At 42.4% G+C, this 17,084-nt stretch overlaps 1 protein-coding gene across 1 annotated transcript; it reads left to right on the top strand.

The window, feature by feature from the left end:
• The first annotated feature begins 222 nt into the window (after positions 1–222).
• On the top strand, positions 223–17,076 carry bmal1a (basic helix-loop-helix ARNT like 1a). Its single transcript, XM_057329900.1, has 19 exons — positions 223–336; positions 4,836–4,893; positions 4,996–5,143; positions 5,380–5,400; positions 5,522–5,560; positions 5,639–5,671; positions 5,772–5,929; positions 6,015–6,094; positions 6,186–6,278; positions 6,361–6,478; positions 6,560–6,709; positions 6,866–7,112; positions 7,255–7,361; positions 7,740–7,890; positions 8,602–8,690; positions 15,863–15,971; positions 16,055–16,148; positions 16,247–16,340; positions 16,433–17,076. The coding sequence occupies exons 3-19, from the start codon at positions 5,004–5,006 to the stop codon at positions 16,588–16,590; spliced, it is 1,881 nt and encodes a 626-aa protein (XP_057185883.1). The 5' UTR covers positions 223–336; positions 4,836–4,893; positions 4,996–5,003; the 3' UTR covers positions 16,591–17,076.
• Positions 17,077–17,084: the final 8 nt, after the last annotated feature.

Raw genomic sequence — 17,084 nt, 5'->3', positions numbered from 1 at the left:
CCACAATGCACCAACATGCAACTGCTGGCAGCACTGAGTGAGAAGAGAACCACCCCTTCTGAGATCATCAGTCATGTCGGTGAATCCCGAGAACCCCGTTTGATTGGCTATCACGCGTGTCAATCATTCCTCTGCTAAATGTAACCTCTATTCTGATTGGCTACATGCAGCACACTTATTTATCCGAGGATCCTATTTGTTAAAAATATAGGTTAGTGGTCCGACACACGAAGGGAAGAAAAGTAGGTCAGAGACTGATTTCGTTTATGTCACAGTTCCTCACCGACCGGGACGTCAAATTACTGAATAAAACTGTGATGTTGAGTTATTCCTCCGGTAAGTATGGAGATCTGGTTTTTGAACGTTCTCTCTACACATCGCGTGTAACGTTAGCTGATCGATGAATTAACGTTATATGCGTTTTTGTCCTCTCGCGTAGCGACTATAGGAGGGGCATAAGTGACATATCTCAGGTTAGATACCAGGCTATGTAGCTGCCATCACAGCATCGTGGTCTGGCTGATCAAAAACAGAAGTCTTAAATTATAACAGAACGGAAGATTTGCTCTGCTTTGCCAGACATCCGCACCCACTATCGATATGAGGTTAAAGGGCTGCGTCCCCTTTAAAATCGTAGAATAGAGCGCGTTGAAGTGCGATTTTGATGTGTGGGTGGGTTCCTCGCTCACTTTAAAGGATTCTTGCTTTGATGTATGCTTTCATGTTGTGACAGTGACACAGATTTTGTTGCTTGGCTGTTAAATTATGGCTGTGTCTCAATGCTAATTGGATGCATAACTGATAGCATTTGAGTCGAACGTATAATTGACAAAAAGATGCTCAAGTAACGTTAGGCGTCATGCTAGGGGGCCGTGAAATGCTATTAGCTATACGTTTTTCGTCGCTGTCTTCCGTCGCGGTTAACGCCAGTCGTCTTTGAGACCATACGGTCTGTTTCTTTCTGTATAACTGGCGTAGCTTAGTGCCAGCAACCCCAAGATCAAGGGTTCGATTCCCAGGGAATGCATTCATTTTAATATCTAAATGTATTGAGTCTAACCTCACTGAATGTATCGATGAAACGTCTGCCACATGAATAAATATATGTGTCTCTGTATATTAAAACCGATAGAATCCATCACAGAAGTAGTGATGGATTCAATGGTTATAATGGGAATTGTATTGGTTTTAATGGAAACTATAATGCTTTCTGTGGGTGTCTGCTGGTTGGCTTCTTTTGGTGAGATGTTATGTGGCAGATGGGAACCAGCACAACATCATTTAATCCTACTATATGGATATTTAAAAAGAATTTTGTAATGGTTTTAATGGTAAACAGCTAATAGCTCACAATGGCATTTGTAATAAAACCATTAGAATTTGTATAGCACCCACCCCACCTGCTTCCAGTCCAGAGGGAGCTGCATACATTTAGCTTTTTTCTGTTTACATTTGGCGTTTTTAATAAAAACTAACTATATATGATATACATGGCACTCAATCTGGCATTAACATGCACAAGATACCTGATCATTTGTGTCACCCCAGTCAGATTTAGCCGAGTACCAATAAGCAAAGTGGAAGATAGGAAATCGGACGTGTCACAAATTTGCCTACATTTGTTATGTAGTCAAAAGTTATTTTCAACTTTAAACAAACCTTTGGACACTAACGTACAGTATATAATATGCACTCGCATGTAAATATTACTTTTGCGATGCCTAATGGAGCTTTTGTTAGTAGTCATTTCAAGTCCAACAAGTTATGTGGAATTACTCTTTTCATATTGTAAGATGGGTGTGTAGCGTATGGCTGAAGTGTAACTGCATTCCAACTCATCTTTGGGTGTTTCTTGTCTCTTCCCTCATCCACTTATAACAGCTCCCAAATTATCCATTCTTTGTTTGTCTTTTTGTAACAAAATCTAAGGATGAATCTTTTTAAAACTGTAGTAGGCTTTGTGAGACAGGTTTTATTGCACTTATGCTTTTTGTTGTCCTAATGTTGACCCAGTTGCTTCCATTGTTTACCCAACTTGTAAGTCGCTTTGGAGAAAAGCGTCTGCTAAATGACTAAATGTAAATGTTAAAAAGTAAAATCAGGTAAAATAAATACATCTAACCATATAATCCAGTGAAGCTCAGCATTGCAAGAAATAACTTTGATGATTCGATTAATGATGATTCGACTTCTTTTTCTTGTTGTCTTCCAGTCTTGTTTGCATTTGCTTGCTTTTTCCCTCTATCGCCAGTTCAAAGTCTCTGAATAATAGATTATTCAGATGGGTAGAGTGATGCTGGTTTGTCAGCTGTGTATCAGTTCCATCTAAAGTTCAATAATAATAACCACGTATTTTTTATATTGTCCAGAAAAACAGCACTTTAAGAGATGCGCTTTATAAAATGTAGAGGTCACCCTTGCTCTGTTCAGTTCTGCAGAAAATCCCCTCTGAATAGCGAGGACTCCCATTTCATTGACCATGGATGAAAAGGGGTCTTCCGGCCCTGCCAGTTGCAATGCTGTAATCTAATATGGCCTATGCCTGGCAACAGGCCAAGGTCAATGATGGACCTCATTTCTCCTTGTGTGTGTGTGTGTGAGCATTTGTGGAGGTGCGTGAGGGAATTTTTGTTTTGTTTTTTAGGCCAAGTTTGTGAGAACAGGACAATTGTTTTAGGCAGTTAACATTGCAGTCTTGATAGTTGATTTTTTGTTAGATGCAAGAGGTGGAGTTGGGTTAGTTCAGTGTTTATAGTTTAGTGTGCAACTTTGGATTTCGGGAGAGATTAAAAGATGTGTATTAAGATATAATTCAGGGGTTTTTGTGGATAATTCATGGATTAGCTTTGTTTTTGCAGGGCATCACTGGGCAGTGTTTTGTAGAGGCGGTTGCTAGGGTGCACGGAAGAAGCAGATCATTCTTTTCAATCCACTGAAACATTATGGGAGTACAGAATTTAATTATAAAACATATCATTCGGTAACACAAAAAATGATCATAATAAACATAATTGTGTTCTCTACCTTGCGGAAATCTTAATTTTAACATATATGAATTATTCATATATTTTATTGATTTTTCTGCTGAATTTCTCATTACCGTAACGCGTCCCGATTTGTGCATTATATGTTGTAATTTAAACAGAGTAAAATTGAAACATTCTGAAAAAAACAATTGGATGTTCTTCTTTAATGACAAAAAATGACAGAATATTCATGTATAACAAAAATGAAGAAATAGTGGGAAAAAGAAGTATCCGTGACATATTCTCACCCTCCGTAACATTTTTAAAGGAATGTTTACACACACACACACACACACACACACAAAGATATTTACATTAAGTTTGATTATATGTGAAGAAACACATCTACAGTACCAGTGCTTTTTTTAAAGTTATATTTAAAGTTATATTTATGGGCTTTTATGCCTTTATTTGACAGGACAGTAGAGTTTCTTGACAGGAAATTGTAGGGTGGAGTGATGGGTGCGGGTTCGGCACAGGACCTCGAGCTGGGATTTGAAGTCGGGTCGCCGGAGGCACAGTTGCGCCATGTGTCAGAACACTGTCCACGAGGCTATCGGCTCCGACCAGTACCAGTACTTTAAAAAGAAGTACTTAATATTCACTAAAAGCTTACAATTCTCTTGTCACGCCGTGTACAAGACTTTCATTCTCATTACCGATACACGTAGTTTCCTGCATTTAAAAAAATGTTACATATATTATTTTATCTTAAAATATAATTCATTAATTCAATTCAACTTTATTAATATAGTACTTCACACGATGTGCATTGTTCCAAAGCAGCTTTACAGGAGAAAATAAGAAAAACACAGAAAAGGTATAAACACAGCGCATGGTGTTTATAGAACAAGCATGATCATTCTAATAAATAATATCTAATAAAAGCAGTCTCCCTGGGAGCAAGCCAACACGGCCCTGTGGCGAGGAACCCAAACTCCAACGATAAATGAATGGAGAAAAAACCTGGGGAGAAACTAGTTTCAGGCGGGAGGGCCAGGTCCTCAAAATTACAGAGTAAATGTTTATGAAAAATAGGGAGAGCTTATTAGTAAGAATTTTGTCTTATTTTGTGATCGATATCAGACAACAGAGGAATGTTATAAGCAGGAAAAATAGTAATGGCATAATGTAACTGAGTGCAGCTATAACTTCAAACTGCTGTCATGTGACGTAAATTTAGCATTAAATACGAAGTATTGTAAATTTAGCATTATTGTGACAAGTAATCCGTCTTTGCTCTTGGATGGTGATGGAATTGCCTGAAACTGGAGCTGGGATGGTCAGTCAGTCCGCAGGCTCTCGCAGATGTATGGCACGGGATGTTCAGATGGAGCTAATCTCTAGTTAGGGATGGGCATATAATGTTCATCCGGGCCTCACGTTCATCATTAAAGTCTTCTGTATGAGTCATAAAAATTTTCTTAGACATCATGGCTTAGCTTGTTTGTTTTTTTAGCAAAACATGCTATGAGATTGACTGTTTAAATGGTTACGGTAATGAGAATTTTTAAGGCATTTGTTGTAAAAAAAAATTGTGTTCGAATCAACTGTCAGTAAGTTTTTAAGAAATGACATGTTTGAATCACCCAAGCTCACTCATAATATGTATACATAGATGCCTCATTAGCCGTTGTTTCTATGGGTTGTTATTGTTAATCTAAGGTGTCTGCCATATTGGAACGGTCAAAGCAAGAGAAAGTTTGTGACTGTAGTTATATGCTTATGTGTACATCCAAACATTAAAAATGCAAAACTTAAACAAAAAATGGTTTAATGTAATGTTTTTTTCCTTTGATTTTTTTCCAGGTTTCTTTCGCCGATATAGTACATGCTTTGAACACAGCTGCTTGACTGAATCTGTGCGGTGAGTGTCTCATCCTCAGACACACAGATAAATAAAAATGCATACAGTGGCATTTGCCATGAAGACGTGATCAGTGAATTAAGTGTTATTGTTGTTTTTTAGATGATCTAATGGCAGACCAAAGGATGGACATATCCTCCACGATGAACGAGTTCATGTCCCAGAGCTCCGCAGATCTCATCAGTAGTTCTATCGGCAGCTCGGGCATGGATTACACCCGCAAGAGAAAGGGCAGCACCACCGAATACCAGTGAGTCAATGCGTTATAGATGTCTTAGCGCTAATAAATTGTTTCATAAATGAAATTGGACTATTTATTTATAATTATTAACAAAACAGTCCTGGGGTTTTTGTGTACTTAGATTAGATTAAATAAAAAGCATAAAAAAGCAAATTATATTTATGTTTTAATAATAATAACATTATTTGTTATGCATTTTATTGCTTTGTAAATGTTTACTAATTACGTTTTTTTCTGTCGTGCAGAATTGATGGCTTTTCATTTGAGTAAGTAAAGTTAAACATACATTAAATATAATAATCATTAACTTTAACGCCTCAGAAGGATAATAAGGTTTGTCATAAACATTTGTATATTTCACTGACCTCATGAATTTCACTTCCGCAGCGATAGCATGGACACAGACAAAGACAAGACGCTCGGAAGGTAAAAAAAATGTTCAGTATTAAATGCCAGCTTTAATAATTGAAATGAATTTATTAACATTTTTTCCTCTAAATCCAGAGACGACCAACCGGGCCGGATCAAAAATGCCAGGTAAAGTCAACATGGGGATCAGTATGTGACCGAATATCTCACACGTGGAAACATTATGTGACGATTGTAGCTAAATAAACTTCATCTCATCTTTGTTTAGGGAAGCTCACAGTCAGATCGAGAAGAGACGCAGGGATAAAATGAACAGTTTTATAGATGAGCTGGCATCTTTAGTTCCCACCTGTAACGCCATGTCTCGCAAGTTAGACAAACTCACTGTACTTCGCATGGCCGTCCAACATATGAAGACGTTACGAGGTAAGAGTTGTCAAAGCTGTGTTTAAAATTAAACTTATCATGTGTGGAAATAATGCTTGCTTTTCTTGTACTTTCTTTCTCGCAGGGGCTTCAAACCCTTACACGGAAGCAAACTACAAACCAGCATTCTTGTCTGACGATGAATTAAAGCACTTAATTTTGAGGGTGTGTTGTTTAACATGTCCAATTCAAAGCTTTCAAGATTGTATCATGTGGGAATTCTTGTTTTGTTTTAAAACTCTGCGTTTTTCTGCAGGCTGCTGATGGCTTTCTCTTTGTAGTCGGTTGTGATCGTGGAAAGATCCTTTTTGTCTCAGAGTCCGTTTACAAAATTCTCAATTACACTCAGGTATGTTTTGATACGATCTCCATTATTTTACGGTACCGTGTTAATGGACGTTATGAATGACTGTTTCATTTCACATCATTAGAATGATCTGATTGGTCAGAGTTTGTTTGACTACTTGCATCCGAAAGACATCGCCAAAGTAAAAGAGCAGCTGTCGTCATCAGATACAGCTCCACGAGAACGACTCATTGATGCCAAAAGTATGTTTTTCTTCCTTTGATGCACAAAAAAATCTAATCTTTTGACAGATACTTTGACTTGTTTTTATTTCTTTTTTAAAGCCGGTCTTCCAGTGAAGACTGACATCACACCCGGACCCTCCAGACTGTGTTCAGGGGCTCGCCGATCCTTCTTCTGTAGAATGAAATGCAACCGTCCCTCTGTCAAAATGGAGGACAAGGATTTTCCCTCAACATGCTCCAAAAAGAAAGGTATCATCTGTTCTCGTAGTAAATCTCAGCTCAGCACTCAGAAAAGAAGGGTTAAATGCTTGACAGTTACTGAATAACTATAATTTCTAATATTTTTTTGGAATATCTAAAGTGTTTAGTTGAATATTAATTCTACTATAACTTCTATCTCTACAGCAGACCGCAAGAGTTTCTGCACTATTCACAGTACCGGCTACCTTAAAAGTTGGCCGCCCACCAAGATGGGTTTGGACGAGGACAATGAACCTGATAACGAGGGCTGTAACCTCAGCTGTCTGGTGGCCATCGGCCGTCTGCATCCGCACATCGTCCCACAGCCCATGAACGGCGACATCCGCGTCAAACCCACAGAATACGTCTCCCGCCACGCCATCGATGGCAAGTTTGTTTTCGTGGACCAGAGGTAAGAAGGTTTCGTTTTTTTTCTTGTTACCTTGTTTGTGACATTTAAAGGAATCTCATAAGTTTGTATTTCTGGGAAGCTACTAAAATTTAGTGAAGACTTGTCTGTTTTATCATGCATTGGTTTCATTGATTGCATTTAGGGCGACAGCCATCCTTGCGTACTTGCCCCAGGAGCTTCTAGGAACATCATTTTACGAGTATTTCCATCAGGATGACATCGGCCACCTCGCAGAGTGTCACAGACAAGGTTCTTCATTTTCTTATGTTTATTTAAGTTTTTATTTAGAGCTGGATGATCAATCAAACATTCACATTTCTTAATATACTGCTGCTCTTCTTAATTTTGCTGCTCATGTAAAACCGGGTGGATTTTAATTATATTATCTAACATTTTGCTATTTATTTGGGCATTAAGATTTGTAAATGAAATCATAATTATCAAATTATATTATAAAATCATATTAAATACAGCCCTACTTTGGTTTTTAACCACCGTTTTAGTCTTAAAATGGCCATTTCGAAATACTTTAAATGTCTAAATGGTGACCTTAAATGTCACCATTATGATATCGATACCAGTCAATGATAGATTTGTAATAAATGCTCGCTTTCTTTCCTACTGTAGTGCTACAGATGAGAGAAAAAATCAATACAAACTGTTACAAGTTCAAAATAAAGGACGGTTCCTTCATCACCCTGAGAAGCCGATGGTTCAGCTTCATGAACCCTTGGACCAAAGAGGTGGAATATATAGTCTCTACAAACACTGTGGTTTCGTAAGTGTCAAATCACATCACATTACAGTCGTAAATGTTTGTGTAAATGCCCGAAGTGTCTGGTGTTCAGCCAGAATGGATAAATCAGCCTGTTTCCATAGTTAAGAAGAGGAACTGAAGTCTTTGGGCCCGGCCCACTGGTATAAATTATGATCAAATCAATTTTGTCTTTTAAGGTCAACACGTCAGTGCCTGTTATTTTAAAAATAACATTTAGTTTTAATATTTCATTTAAATTTCTAACTTTGTCTTTGAAATGATTTTTATGTAACCAGTGAATGAAATCATGTCCTAGATCTGAATATTGTGTTTTAATCTTGAATAAAGAATAGTGATGGTCTGTGTAGAGCTGTCACAACTTCAGATTTTCATTATCGTTAAAAGAAATTCACAATCAAAGAATTCGCAATAATGATATTGACATGTTTTTAAAAAACATTCATAATGCTATCAGTCAAATTCCTATTTATTTTTGTTGAATGTTATTTTATGTTTGTGTTAAATGGGTGCAAAACCACCGCCTGCTGTGTACGAGTGTTCACCAAATACTGTTGCTGAATTATTTACAATATTGACGTGTAGACTTTCAATAATAACAGTTATCAATATCACAATTGCCAATACCAGTCTATTTCGACACCCCTAGTTCAGTGTAATAAACTAAATGGAAAGTTGTTTTGAGATATGTTAATAATTCATCTTTGTATTCAGAGGCAGTATGCTTGAAGGAGCAGACCCTAGTTTTTCACAGACCGCTTCGTCTCCTCAGAGCATGGACAGCGTTTTAACATCAGGAGATGGTACGATCAGTTTCCAACCATTCAACAACACTTTCTCTTGTACATTTAGTTCTCTTTCATACATTCGCTCGGTATCTCACTATGGGAACGCCTCTGGCGTGACAGATCCTTGAAGCACCAATAACACCACGTCTGTCAGTTGACAGACCAATTGCGACAGTGATGCGGGAGTCCCGCCTCCCTGCTATATATGTGGGGACCACTGCCGGTGGTCCCCACTTCATTCTCGTTTTCTTCCCCGTGAAGATCATTTGGAAGCTATCCTCAGCAGATTTCCGCAAGGAGCGGTCGCTTAACTGTTCGTAGACGAGCCGTTAACAGGCGGCTGTTTTTTTATCTTACAGGGGAAATATTTGCTATCAAGGTGAATTTTTCTCTCTGGATTCTGCTGTTTTCTCTTTTCGTGGGAACCAGCGCGTCGAGGCGGGTTTTCACATTCTTTCTTTTGTTTTAGTGGTATACGGATCGGCCGATCCAGCCACATTATTATTTGGAGTGGTGTTCGCGTCTCTGTCATGGCAACTGCGGGTTCATCCGATGGCACGGTGAAAGGGAAAAGTCCCTCGCGCCCGTGTGCATGCGGGTCCATGATTTCTTCCAAGGACTCGCATCCCTTGTGCATAGCGTGTTTGGGAGTCAGACGCGCTCGCAAATTCCGAGTGCTGCCAGCACTGCTCTAAATTCCTGTCGAGGGTTGTAGAGTGCTGAGTGCGAGTTGCGGCCGTGCCGAAAGGGGACCCGAATCTTTCCGCACCGCCAGCGGGGTTGGACGAGGGTGCTCTGCAGCGGTGCACATGGGGAGACCTAATGGATGAAATCTCTCCTGAACTCCCACCCCTCTTTGAACCAGACCCTTTGGTGGGGGATAAAGAGGAGGATGAGGAGGAGGACGATGAGGCGATTGCTCGTCTTTTGGAAGAGGATTTGAAAGATGATTAGGAGGATGCCATCATCTCACCAGATTTTTATGCCAGATGGGGCAGTGCGTCAGGCGAGTCCCCCTTCCCCATGCCAGTTGAACTGGACCTTATCGAAATGTGCAGGAGGGCAACCGAAAAGCTGTCTATCGACTGGCCATCGCAACAGTAAGGTCAGGGCACTGAGAGAGATCTCTATGATGGTAAGAGGCTGCCGTCACGCACCTCCCCGGTTAAGCAGCTGATTCCAGCCGTCCCAGCATGTGTCTCAGAGATGCAGCGTTTTTGGGACAAGCCCTTTTCTCATAGGGTGCCTGTTAAAGGTTTCTCCAGGCTGGATGTGCACAACATGGAGGAGCTGGGGATGTCCAACCCCCCGGTGGAAGTGTCAGTGGCAAGCCACCTCCACCCCAATCGCCCCAAGCAGCTCTATCTTCGGCCTCTCCTTCACTTCCTGGTCGGACAGAAAGGCTGTCGGCTTCCCTTTATCAGAAGATTTACCGCTCCTCTGCTTTGGCTGTCAGAGCTTTAAATGCCACCAGACTGCTCACAGAGTACCAAGCGGAGCTCATGGAGGAGATGGGATGGCAAATCGATGCTGGATCGCCCGATCCAGCATTATGGGAGGAGATCTGCGTCATTGCAGACTTCAACCTACGCTCATCTCGAGGAGCAGTACAGAGCTGCAGCCGCAGCATGGGTTTGGCTGTGGTGGGCGAAAGAGCCCTGTGGCTGGGGCTGTCTGGCCTGTCAGAGAGGGATAAGGCAGAATTTCTCGATGCCCCAGTGGAGCCAAAAGTGGGGCTGCAGTGGCTAAGATGCGGCAGCAGTGCAACTCTCGGAAAAAGGATGGGGAAGCTTTTGATGCATGCCTTCCCAGGAAATCCACTGCTGGACCCCCCAGCCCACCCGTTCGGGGGCAATCAGGGTTTAGAATCCCTAGGATCCCACCCCCCCTCCCCAGCAGTTAATGCAGGGGGAGGCTCATTCAAAACAGCCTCAGCCCAGAGGTAAGGCCTCATTTGCGGCAGCAGCAGCGAAACATAGCCCAGCCCACCCTCACGGAGGGAAGAAGAGACAGGTGACCTAACCAGTGTTCTGTCTCAGTCAGAAGAGAGGCTACAGCACTCACGGAGTTCCTGTAGTGCCCCTCTTTCCAGCCCAGGAGTCTTGTTCCACCCCACCAGTGAAGAAGCGTCGGGGTGTGACCCAGGCAGGAAGTTTTGTGGAAGAAATGTCACATGTTGGAGTGTTGGCACCAGTTCACCCAGTGCCCTCCATGTTGTTTCTCCCCTCTCCACCCATGGGGTTTTGCAAAAGAGAGGAAGAAAGTTTGCACAAGTGTGTTCACAAAACAAAAATAAATATGTTTCAATGCTAGAGCGGCTTCAACGCGCTCTGCGTATGATCGGAAATGGAACGTGTTCGAGCAGTGGTTCACGCACAGACACAGGGTTCCTTTCCTATGCTCAATTGCAGATGTGTTATGCTTTCCGCAGGAGCTTTTAGACAAGGGCAGATCTTTTTCTACGGTAAAAGTGTACCTTGCCGCGATAGCTGCGTGTCATGTGGGGATTGACGGAAAAACTGTAGGTCAGCACCCGCTCGTATGCAGGTTTATGAGAGGTGCGTGGCGTCTGAACAGGGTTTCCAAGCCGATGATTCCGCCGTGGGATCTGTCTGTGGTTCTTAATCTCAGCCCCCTTTCGAGCCCATAGAGAGTATTGATTTAAAACTCCTTTCGTTAAAGGTTGCTTTACTGTGGGTTAGTGAACTTCATGCGTTGTCGGTTCATACCTCCTGCATGCTGTTTGCTACGAATTACTCGAGAGTAACTCTAAAAACTAACCCCACTTTTGTGCCTAAAGTGAGCGAGTCATCGCTCGCCTGTAGGCAAGTGCATTTAATGGCTTTTCATCCGCCGCCTTTTTCATCATCAGAAGACGAACGGCTTCATTGTTTGTGCCCTGTCCGTGCATTGCGTCACTATGTGGATAGCCCATGACACAAATAACTGATTACTCTTCCTTAGTGCCTTCGTTCTGAGTCTTATAAGGGCAAACCTATTTCACGTCAGTGCCTGTCACACTGGGTAGTGGAAGCTGTTATATTAAGTTATAATAGCGTGGGTCTTCGTCCTCCCGATGGACTGAGAGCTCATTCCACCAGAGGCATGTCTGCTTCATGGGCACTGTTTAATCAGAATCAGAATCAGAAGAGCTTTATTGCCAAGTGTGCTTGCACACACAAGGAATTTTCTTTGGTGTTGGAAGCTTCTAGTACAGACATTCAACACAATGACAATACAATATAATACGATTTAAAGTCTAAAACATTCTAAATTGTGCATATATAAAATAAAGACTATTTTACAGAAAATGGGGGATAATAACATATAAGAGACATTGTACAGGGTAGTATATAGTAGAATAAACATATTAACAGATTGTATGTACACTTGTGCAAATGGATAATTTAGTAAGTAGAGGTAGTGTTATATACATGTATACATAAGATGTAGATATAATAAGGCACTATAGTGCACACTATAGGAGTAGTGGAAGTGGAATATTGCTCTTAAGGAGCAGTTATCTGTTTAGGAGGGAGATTGCCTGGGGGAAGAAGCTGCTTCTGTGTCTGGAAGTCCTGGTGTTTGGTGCTCTAAAGCGCCGGCCAGAGGGCAGCAGATCAAAGAGTTTGTGTGCTGGGTGTGTGGAGTCAATGATGATTTTTCTTGCCCTGTTTTTCACTCTGGAATCGTACAGGTCCTGAAGTGTGGGCAGAGGAGCACCAATAATTTTCTCAGCACTACGAACTGTCCGTTGTAGTCTTCGTAGGTCTGATTTGGTGGCCGAGCCATACCAAACAGTAATTGAAGTGCACAGAACAGATTCGATGACCACTGAGTAGAACTGGGTCAGTAGCTCCTGTGGTAGGTTGAACTTCCTCAATTGACGGAGGAAGTATAACCTCTGCTGGGCCTTCTTTACAATGGAGTCTATGTGGGACTCCCACTTCAGGTCCTGAGAGATGGTGGAGCCCAGGAACCTGAATGACTCCACAGTATCCACAGTGCTGTCCAGGATGGTGAGGGGAGGAAGTGATGGAGGGTTCCTTCTGAAATCCACTATCATCTCCACTGTCTTGAATGCATTCAGCTCTAGGTTGTTTTGACTACACCAGGCAGCCAGCTGAGCAACCTCCTTTCTGTAGGCAGATTCATCACCGTCTTGAATAAGGCCAATGACTGTGGTGTCATCTGCAAACTTCAGGAGTTTGACAGAAGGGTCTGTAGAGGTGCATTCGTTTGTGTAGAGTGAATATAGCAGTGGAGAAAGAACACATCCTTGAGGAGCTCCGGTGCTGATGGTACATGTGCTGGATTTAAATTTTCCCAACCTCACTAGCTGCTGCCTGTTCGACAGGAAGTTAATAATCCACTGACAGGTAGAGGTTGGCACAGAGAGCTGGGTAAGCTTGGGCAGGAGGAGGTCTGGGATTATGGTGTTGAAGGCCGAGCTGAAGTCTACAAACAGGATCCTGACGTAAGTCCCTGGTCTGTCTAGGTGTTGTAGGATGTAATGCAGTCCCATGTTTACTGCATCGTCCACAGACCTGTTTGCTCGGTAAGCAAACTGGAGGGGATCAAGAAGTGGTCTGGTGATGTCCTTCAGGTGGGCCAGTACAAGTCTCTCAAATGACTTCATGACCACAGATGTTAAAGCAACAGGCCTGTAGTCATTAAGTCCAGATATTTTGGGTTTCTTCTGTACAGGGATGATGGTGGAGCGTTTGAAGCATGAAGGGACTTCACACTGCTCCAAAGATCTGTTAAAAATATTAGTGAAGATGGGCGACAGCTGCTCCGCACAGACTTTCAGGCAGGAGGGTGAGACATTGTCTGGGCCTGGTGCTTTTCTGATCTTTTGTTTGCGGAAAAGCTGGCAAACATCCTCTTCGCAGATCTTAAGTGCAGGTTGAATGTCAAGAGGAGGTGTTAATGGTATAGCAGAGATAGGGTCAGGGCGGGTGTGAAGGGTGAGACTCTGCATTTCAAAACGACAATAGAAGTCGTTCAGGTCGTCAGCCAGTCGTTGATTACCCATAGACTGAGGGGATGATGGCTTGTAGTTGGTAATGTCTTTCAGGCCTTTCCACACTGATGCAGGGTCGTTGGCTGAAAACTGGTTCTTCAGCTTTTCAGAGTAGCTTCTCTTAGCTGCTCTTATCTCCTTTGTCAGTGTGTTTTTGGCCTGATTATACAAGACTTTGTCCCCACTTCTGTAAGCATCTTCTTTGGCCTGACGAAGCTGTCTCAGTTTCATTGTAAACCATGGTTTGTCATTGTTGTATGTTAAGCGAGTCCTGGTGGGAATACACATGTCCTCACAGAAGCTGATGTAGGATGTCACTGTGTCAGTTAACTCATCCAGATCAGTGGCTGCAGCTTCAAAGACACTCCAATCCGTGCAGTCGAAACAGGCTTGTAAGGCCTGCTCTGTTTCGCTGCTCCATCTCTTTGCTGTTCTTGCTACAGGCTTGGCAGATTTAAGCTTCTGTCTGTAGGTCGGAAGAAGATGAACCAGGCAATGATCAGAGAGACCCAGAGCTGCTCTGGGAACAGAGTGGTATGCATCCCGTATTGTGGTGTAACAGTGATCCAGAATGTTGCTGTCTCTGGTGGGGCATGTGATATGCTGCCTGTATTTTGGCAGCTCACGGGAGAGGTTTGCTCTGTTAAAGTCCCCAATAATAATAATAAGAGAATCCGGGTGTTGCTGCTCCGTGTCAGTGATGTAATCCGCCAGCTGTTGCAGCGCCGCGCTCGCACAAGCATGTGGAGGAATGTAAACATTCACGAGAATAAATGAGGAAAACTCGCGTGGCGAATAAAAAGGTTTGCAGTTGATAGAGAACGCTTCTAAGTACGAAAAGCACATCTTCTTCAGTGTTGTTATATCTCTGCACCAACCTTCGTTTATATAAAAACATAATCCACCACCACGTGTCTTCCCTGTTGACTCGGCAATGCGATCCGCTCTGAACAGCTGAAAACCCGGCAGATGTAACGCGCTGTCCGGTATGGTGTCATTGAGCCATGTTTCTGTGAAACACAGCGCAGCGGAGTTGGAAAAATCTTTGTTTGTCCTGGTGAGTAAGAGTATTTCGTCCGTTTTGTTGGTAAGGGAGCGGACATTCGCCAGGTGTATACTCGGCAGCGGGGTCCTAAATCCGCGTCGTCGGAGTCTGACGAGCGCACCCGCTCGCTTTCCCCGCTTGCGTCTTTTAGAGCGTTTGTACAGAGCTGCCGCTCCTCCGAGTAAAATGTCCAGTAAGACGTCTGAATTTTCAAAATTAGGGAAAAGATTGATAGAAGGGCATTGCTTAATGTTAAGCAATTCGTCCCTGGTAAAAGTGATTAAAGAAGAGTAGCTTAAAACAGGAAAAACAAACAAAAAAGACATAAGTACTAGAGCACTCCAAACCGAGGCAGCCATCCGCGGCGCCATCTTGAATGTGAAGGGCGTGTCCCTTGAATCTTAAAGGCGTGTCAGTTCAGGACATATGTGAGGCATTTCCGTCCTGAATGTGTAAAAAAAAATGTGGGTTGACAGGCCTGCTTCGGACAGCATATCTGCAATACCGGAGTTGTCTATATCCCATAGTGAGATACCGAGCGAGTGTATGAAAGAGAACGTTAGATTACTTGCGTAACCCCGGTTCTCTGATAACATGAGTGAGGTATCTCACCACACTTCCCTCCTTGCAGTTGCATGGAGAAGAGATATGCGGAGAATGAAGTGGGGACCACCGGCAGTGGTATATATAGCAGGGAGGCAGGACTCCCGCATCACTTTCGCGATTGGTCTGTCATCTGACAGACGTGGTGTTATTGGTGCTTCCAGGATCTGTCATGCCAAAGGCATTCCCATAGTGAGATACCTCACTCATGTTATCAGAGAACCGGGGTTACGTAAGTAACCTAATGATTTCATGCCAAAGAGTTGCAATTCCTGGCCGTCATAGTTTCATTATTTCATGTACTTTAAGTTCATCCAAGAGGGGTTTTATATGCCCGGATGGCTTTTTTATGATTCCACGCTCATGGAAAATTGCTAGCTTTTGACTTATTTGATCTCCTGGTTTAAAGTTTCTCTTAATGTTACTGCTCAGCAAAGTTCTGTGCAAAGTCATCAGAATGCTTGGTTCTAACATCATCTTAGTGGTTTGATACCAAACGTGTGTTTATAACAGGTGGAAGGAAACGTGCCCTTCAGATCGTTCCTGGTATACCAGGAGGGACTAGAGCAGGAGCTGGGAAGATTGGACGCATGATTGCAGAGGAAGTGATGGAGATTCAGAGGTTCGATGAGCAACTTGCACATCCAGGTTTTCGCGAAATACAGATTTAAATAAATGTTTTATAAAAGATGTTCCTTTTAACAGGATTCGAGGCTCCTCCCCCTCCAGCTGTAGCTCCAGTCCTTTGAACATCACCACCACACCTCCACCTGACACCTGCTCTCCAGGCGGCAAGAAGGTGACATTTTCATAAATCATACAACCCTGCTTACACCTGGCATTAACATCCGTCTTGCTAAACAAACATGAAATGCTAAAACGTGTTTTTTTACATAGATTCAGAATGGTGGTACCCCAGATCTGCCTTCAGCAGGAATCGTGCCTGGTCCGGATTCAATAGGATACCCATATTCAAACAATTCTTTAATGAGTGAGTGCATAAATATGCAGAACATGGTTTAATAAATCAAATATGTAATATTCACATACACATTTACACTCAATACACGTTTCCATCTGCAGGTGATAACTCCCATCTTAGTATTGACATCATGGAAGAACCAGGATCCAGCAGCCCCAGCAACGACGAGGCAGCCATGGCCGTTATCATGAGCCTCCTGGAAGCTGACGCTGGCTTGGGCGGACCTGTGGATTTCAGCGACCTGCCATGGCCTTTGTGAAACCACAGCGGAGTCCCACAAAGACAAGTGTTGGGTCCAAGGCTAATCGGGTTTGACCACAGCCAATCAAAAGACCCACAGCGCGTGAGCACTAGCGTGCGGAGGACTAACAAGGCTGCTGATGTTAAATATAGAGGACTTCCAACTCAAAGCACACAAATGGTTTTGTTCCAAACTTCAAGCACCCCCGCTGAGCTCGCATTGAACTTCACACCATCCATCCGACCTGCCTGTTTCTCTGTAGATATCGGCCTGTAGTATCCATTTGGTACCCATCGTGGATATCTTTCTATACATATATAAATAAACATTTTTGTTTGTGTTTTAATGTTTTTACACTACGAAGGTTGTTTAAATGTTAAATATTCTATATGCAGATTGTAACTAATATTGTAATTCTATTATGTAAGAATTCTTTATGCAAAATATATATGGTAAAAGTGTATTGTATCAGCAGTGGATATTTTTAAAATAAAAAAATCTTGTCTTCAGCA

The sequence above is a fragment of the Triplophysa rosa genome, linkage group LG3 (genome assembly GCF_024868665.1).
Source record: "Triplophysa rosa linkage group LG3, Trosa_1v2, whole genome shotgun sequence".
Taxonomy (NCBI): Eukaryota; Metazoa; Chordata; class Actinopteri; order Cypriniformes; family Nemacheilidae; genus Triplophysa; species Triplophysa rosa.
The sequence above is the reverse complement of the archived record's forward strand: the minus strand, read 5'-3'. Positions and strand labels throughout refer to the sequence as shown.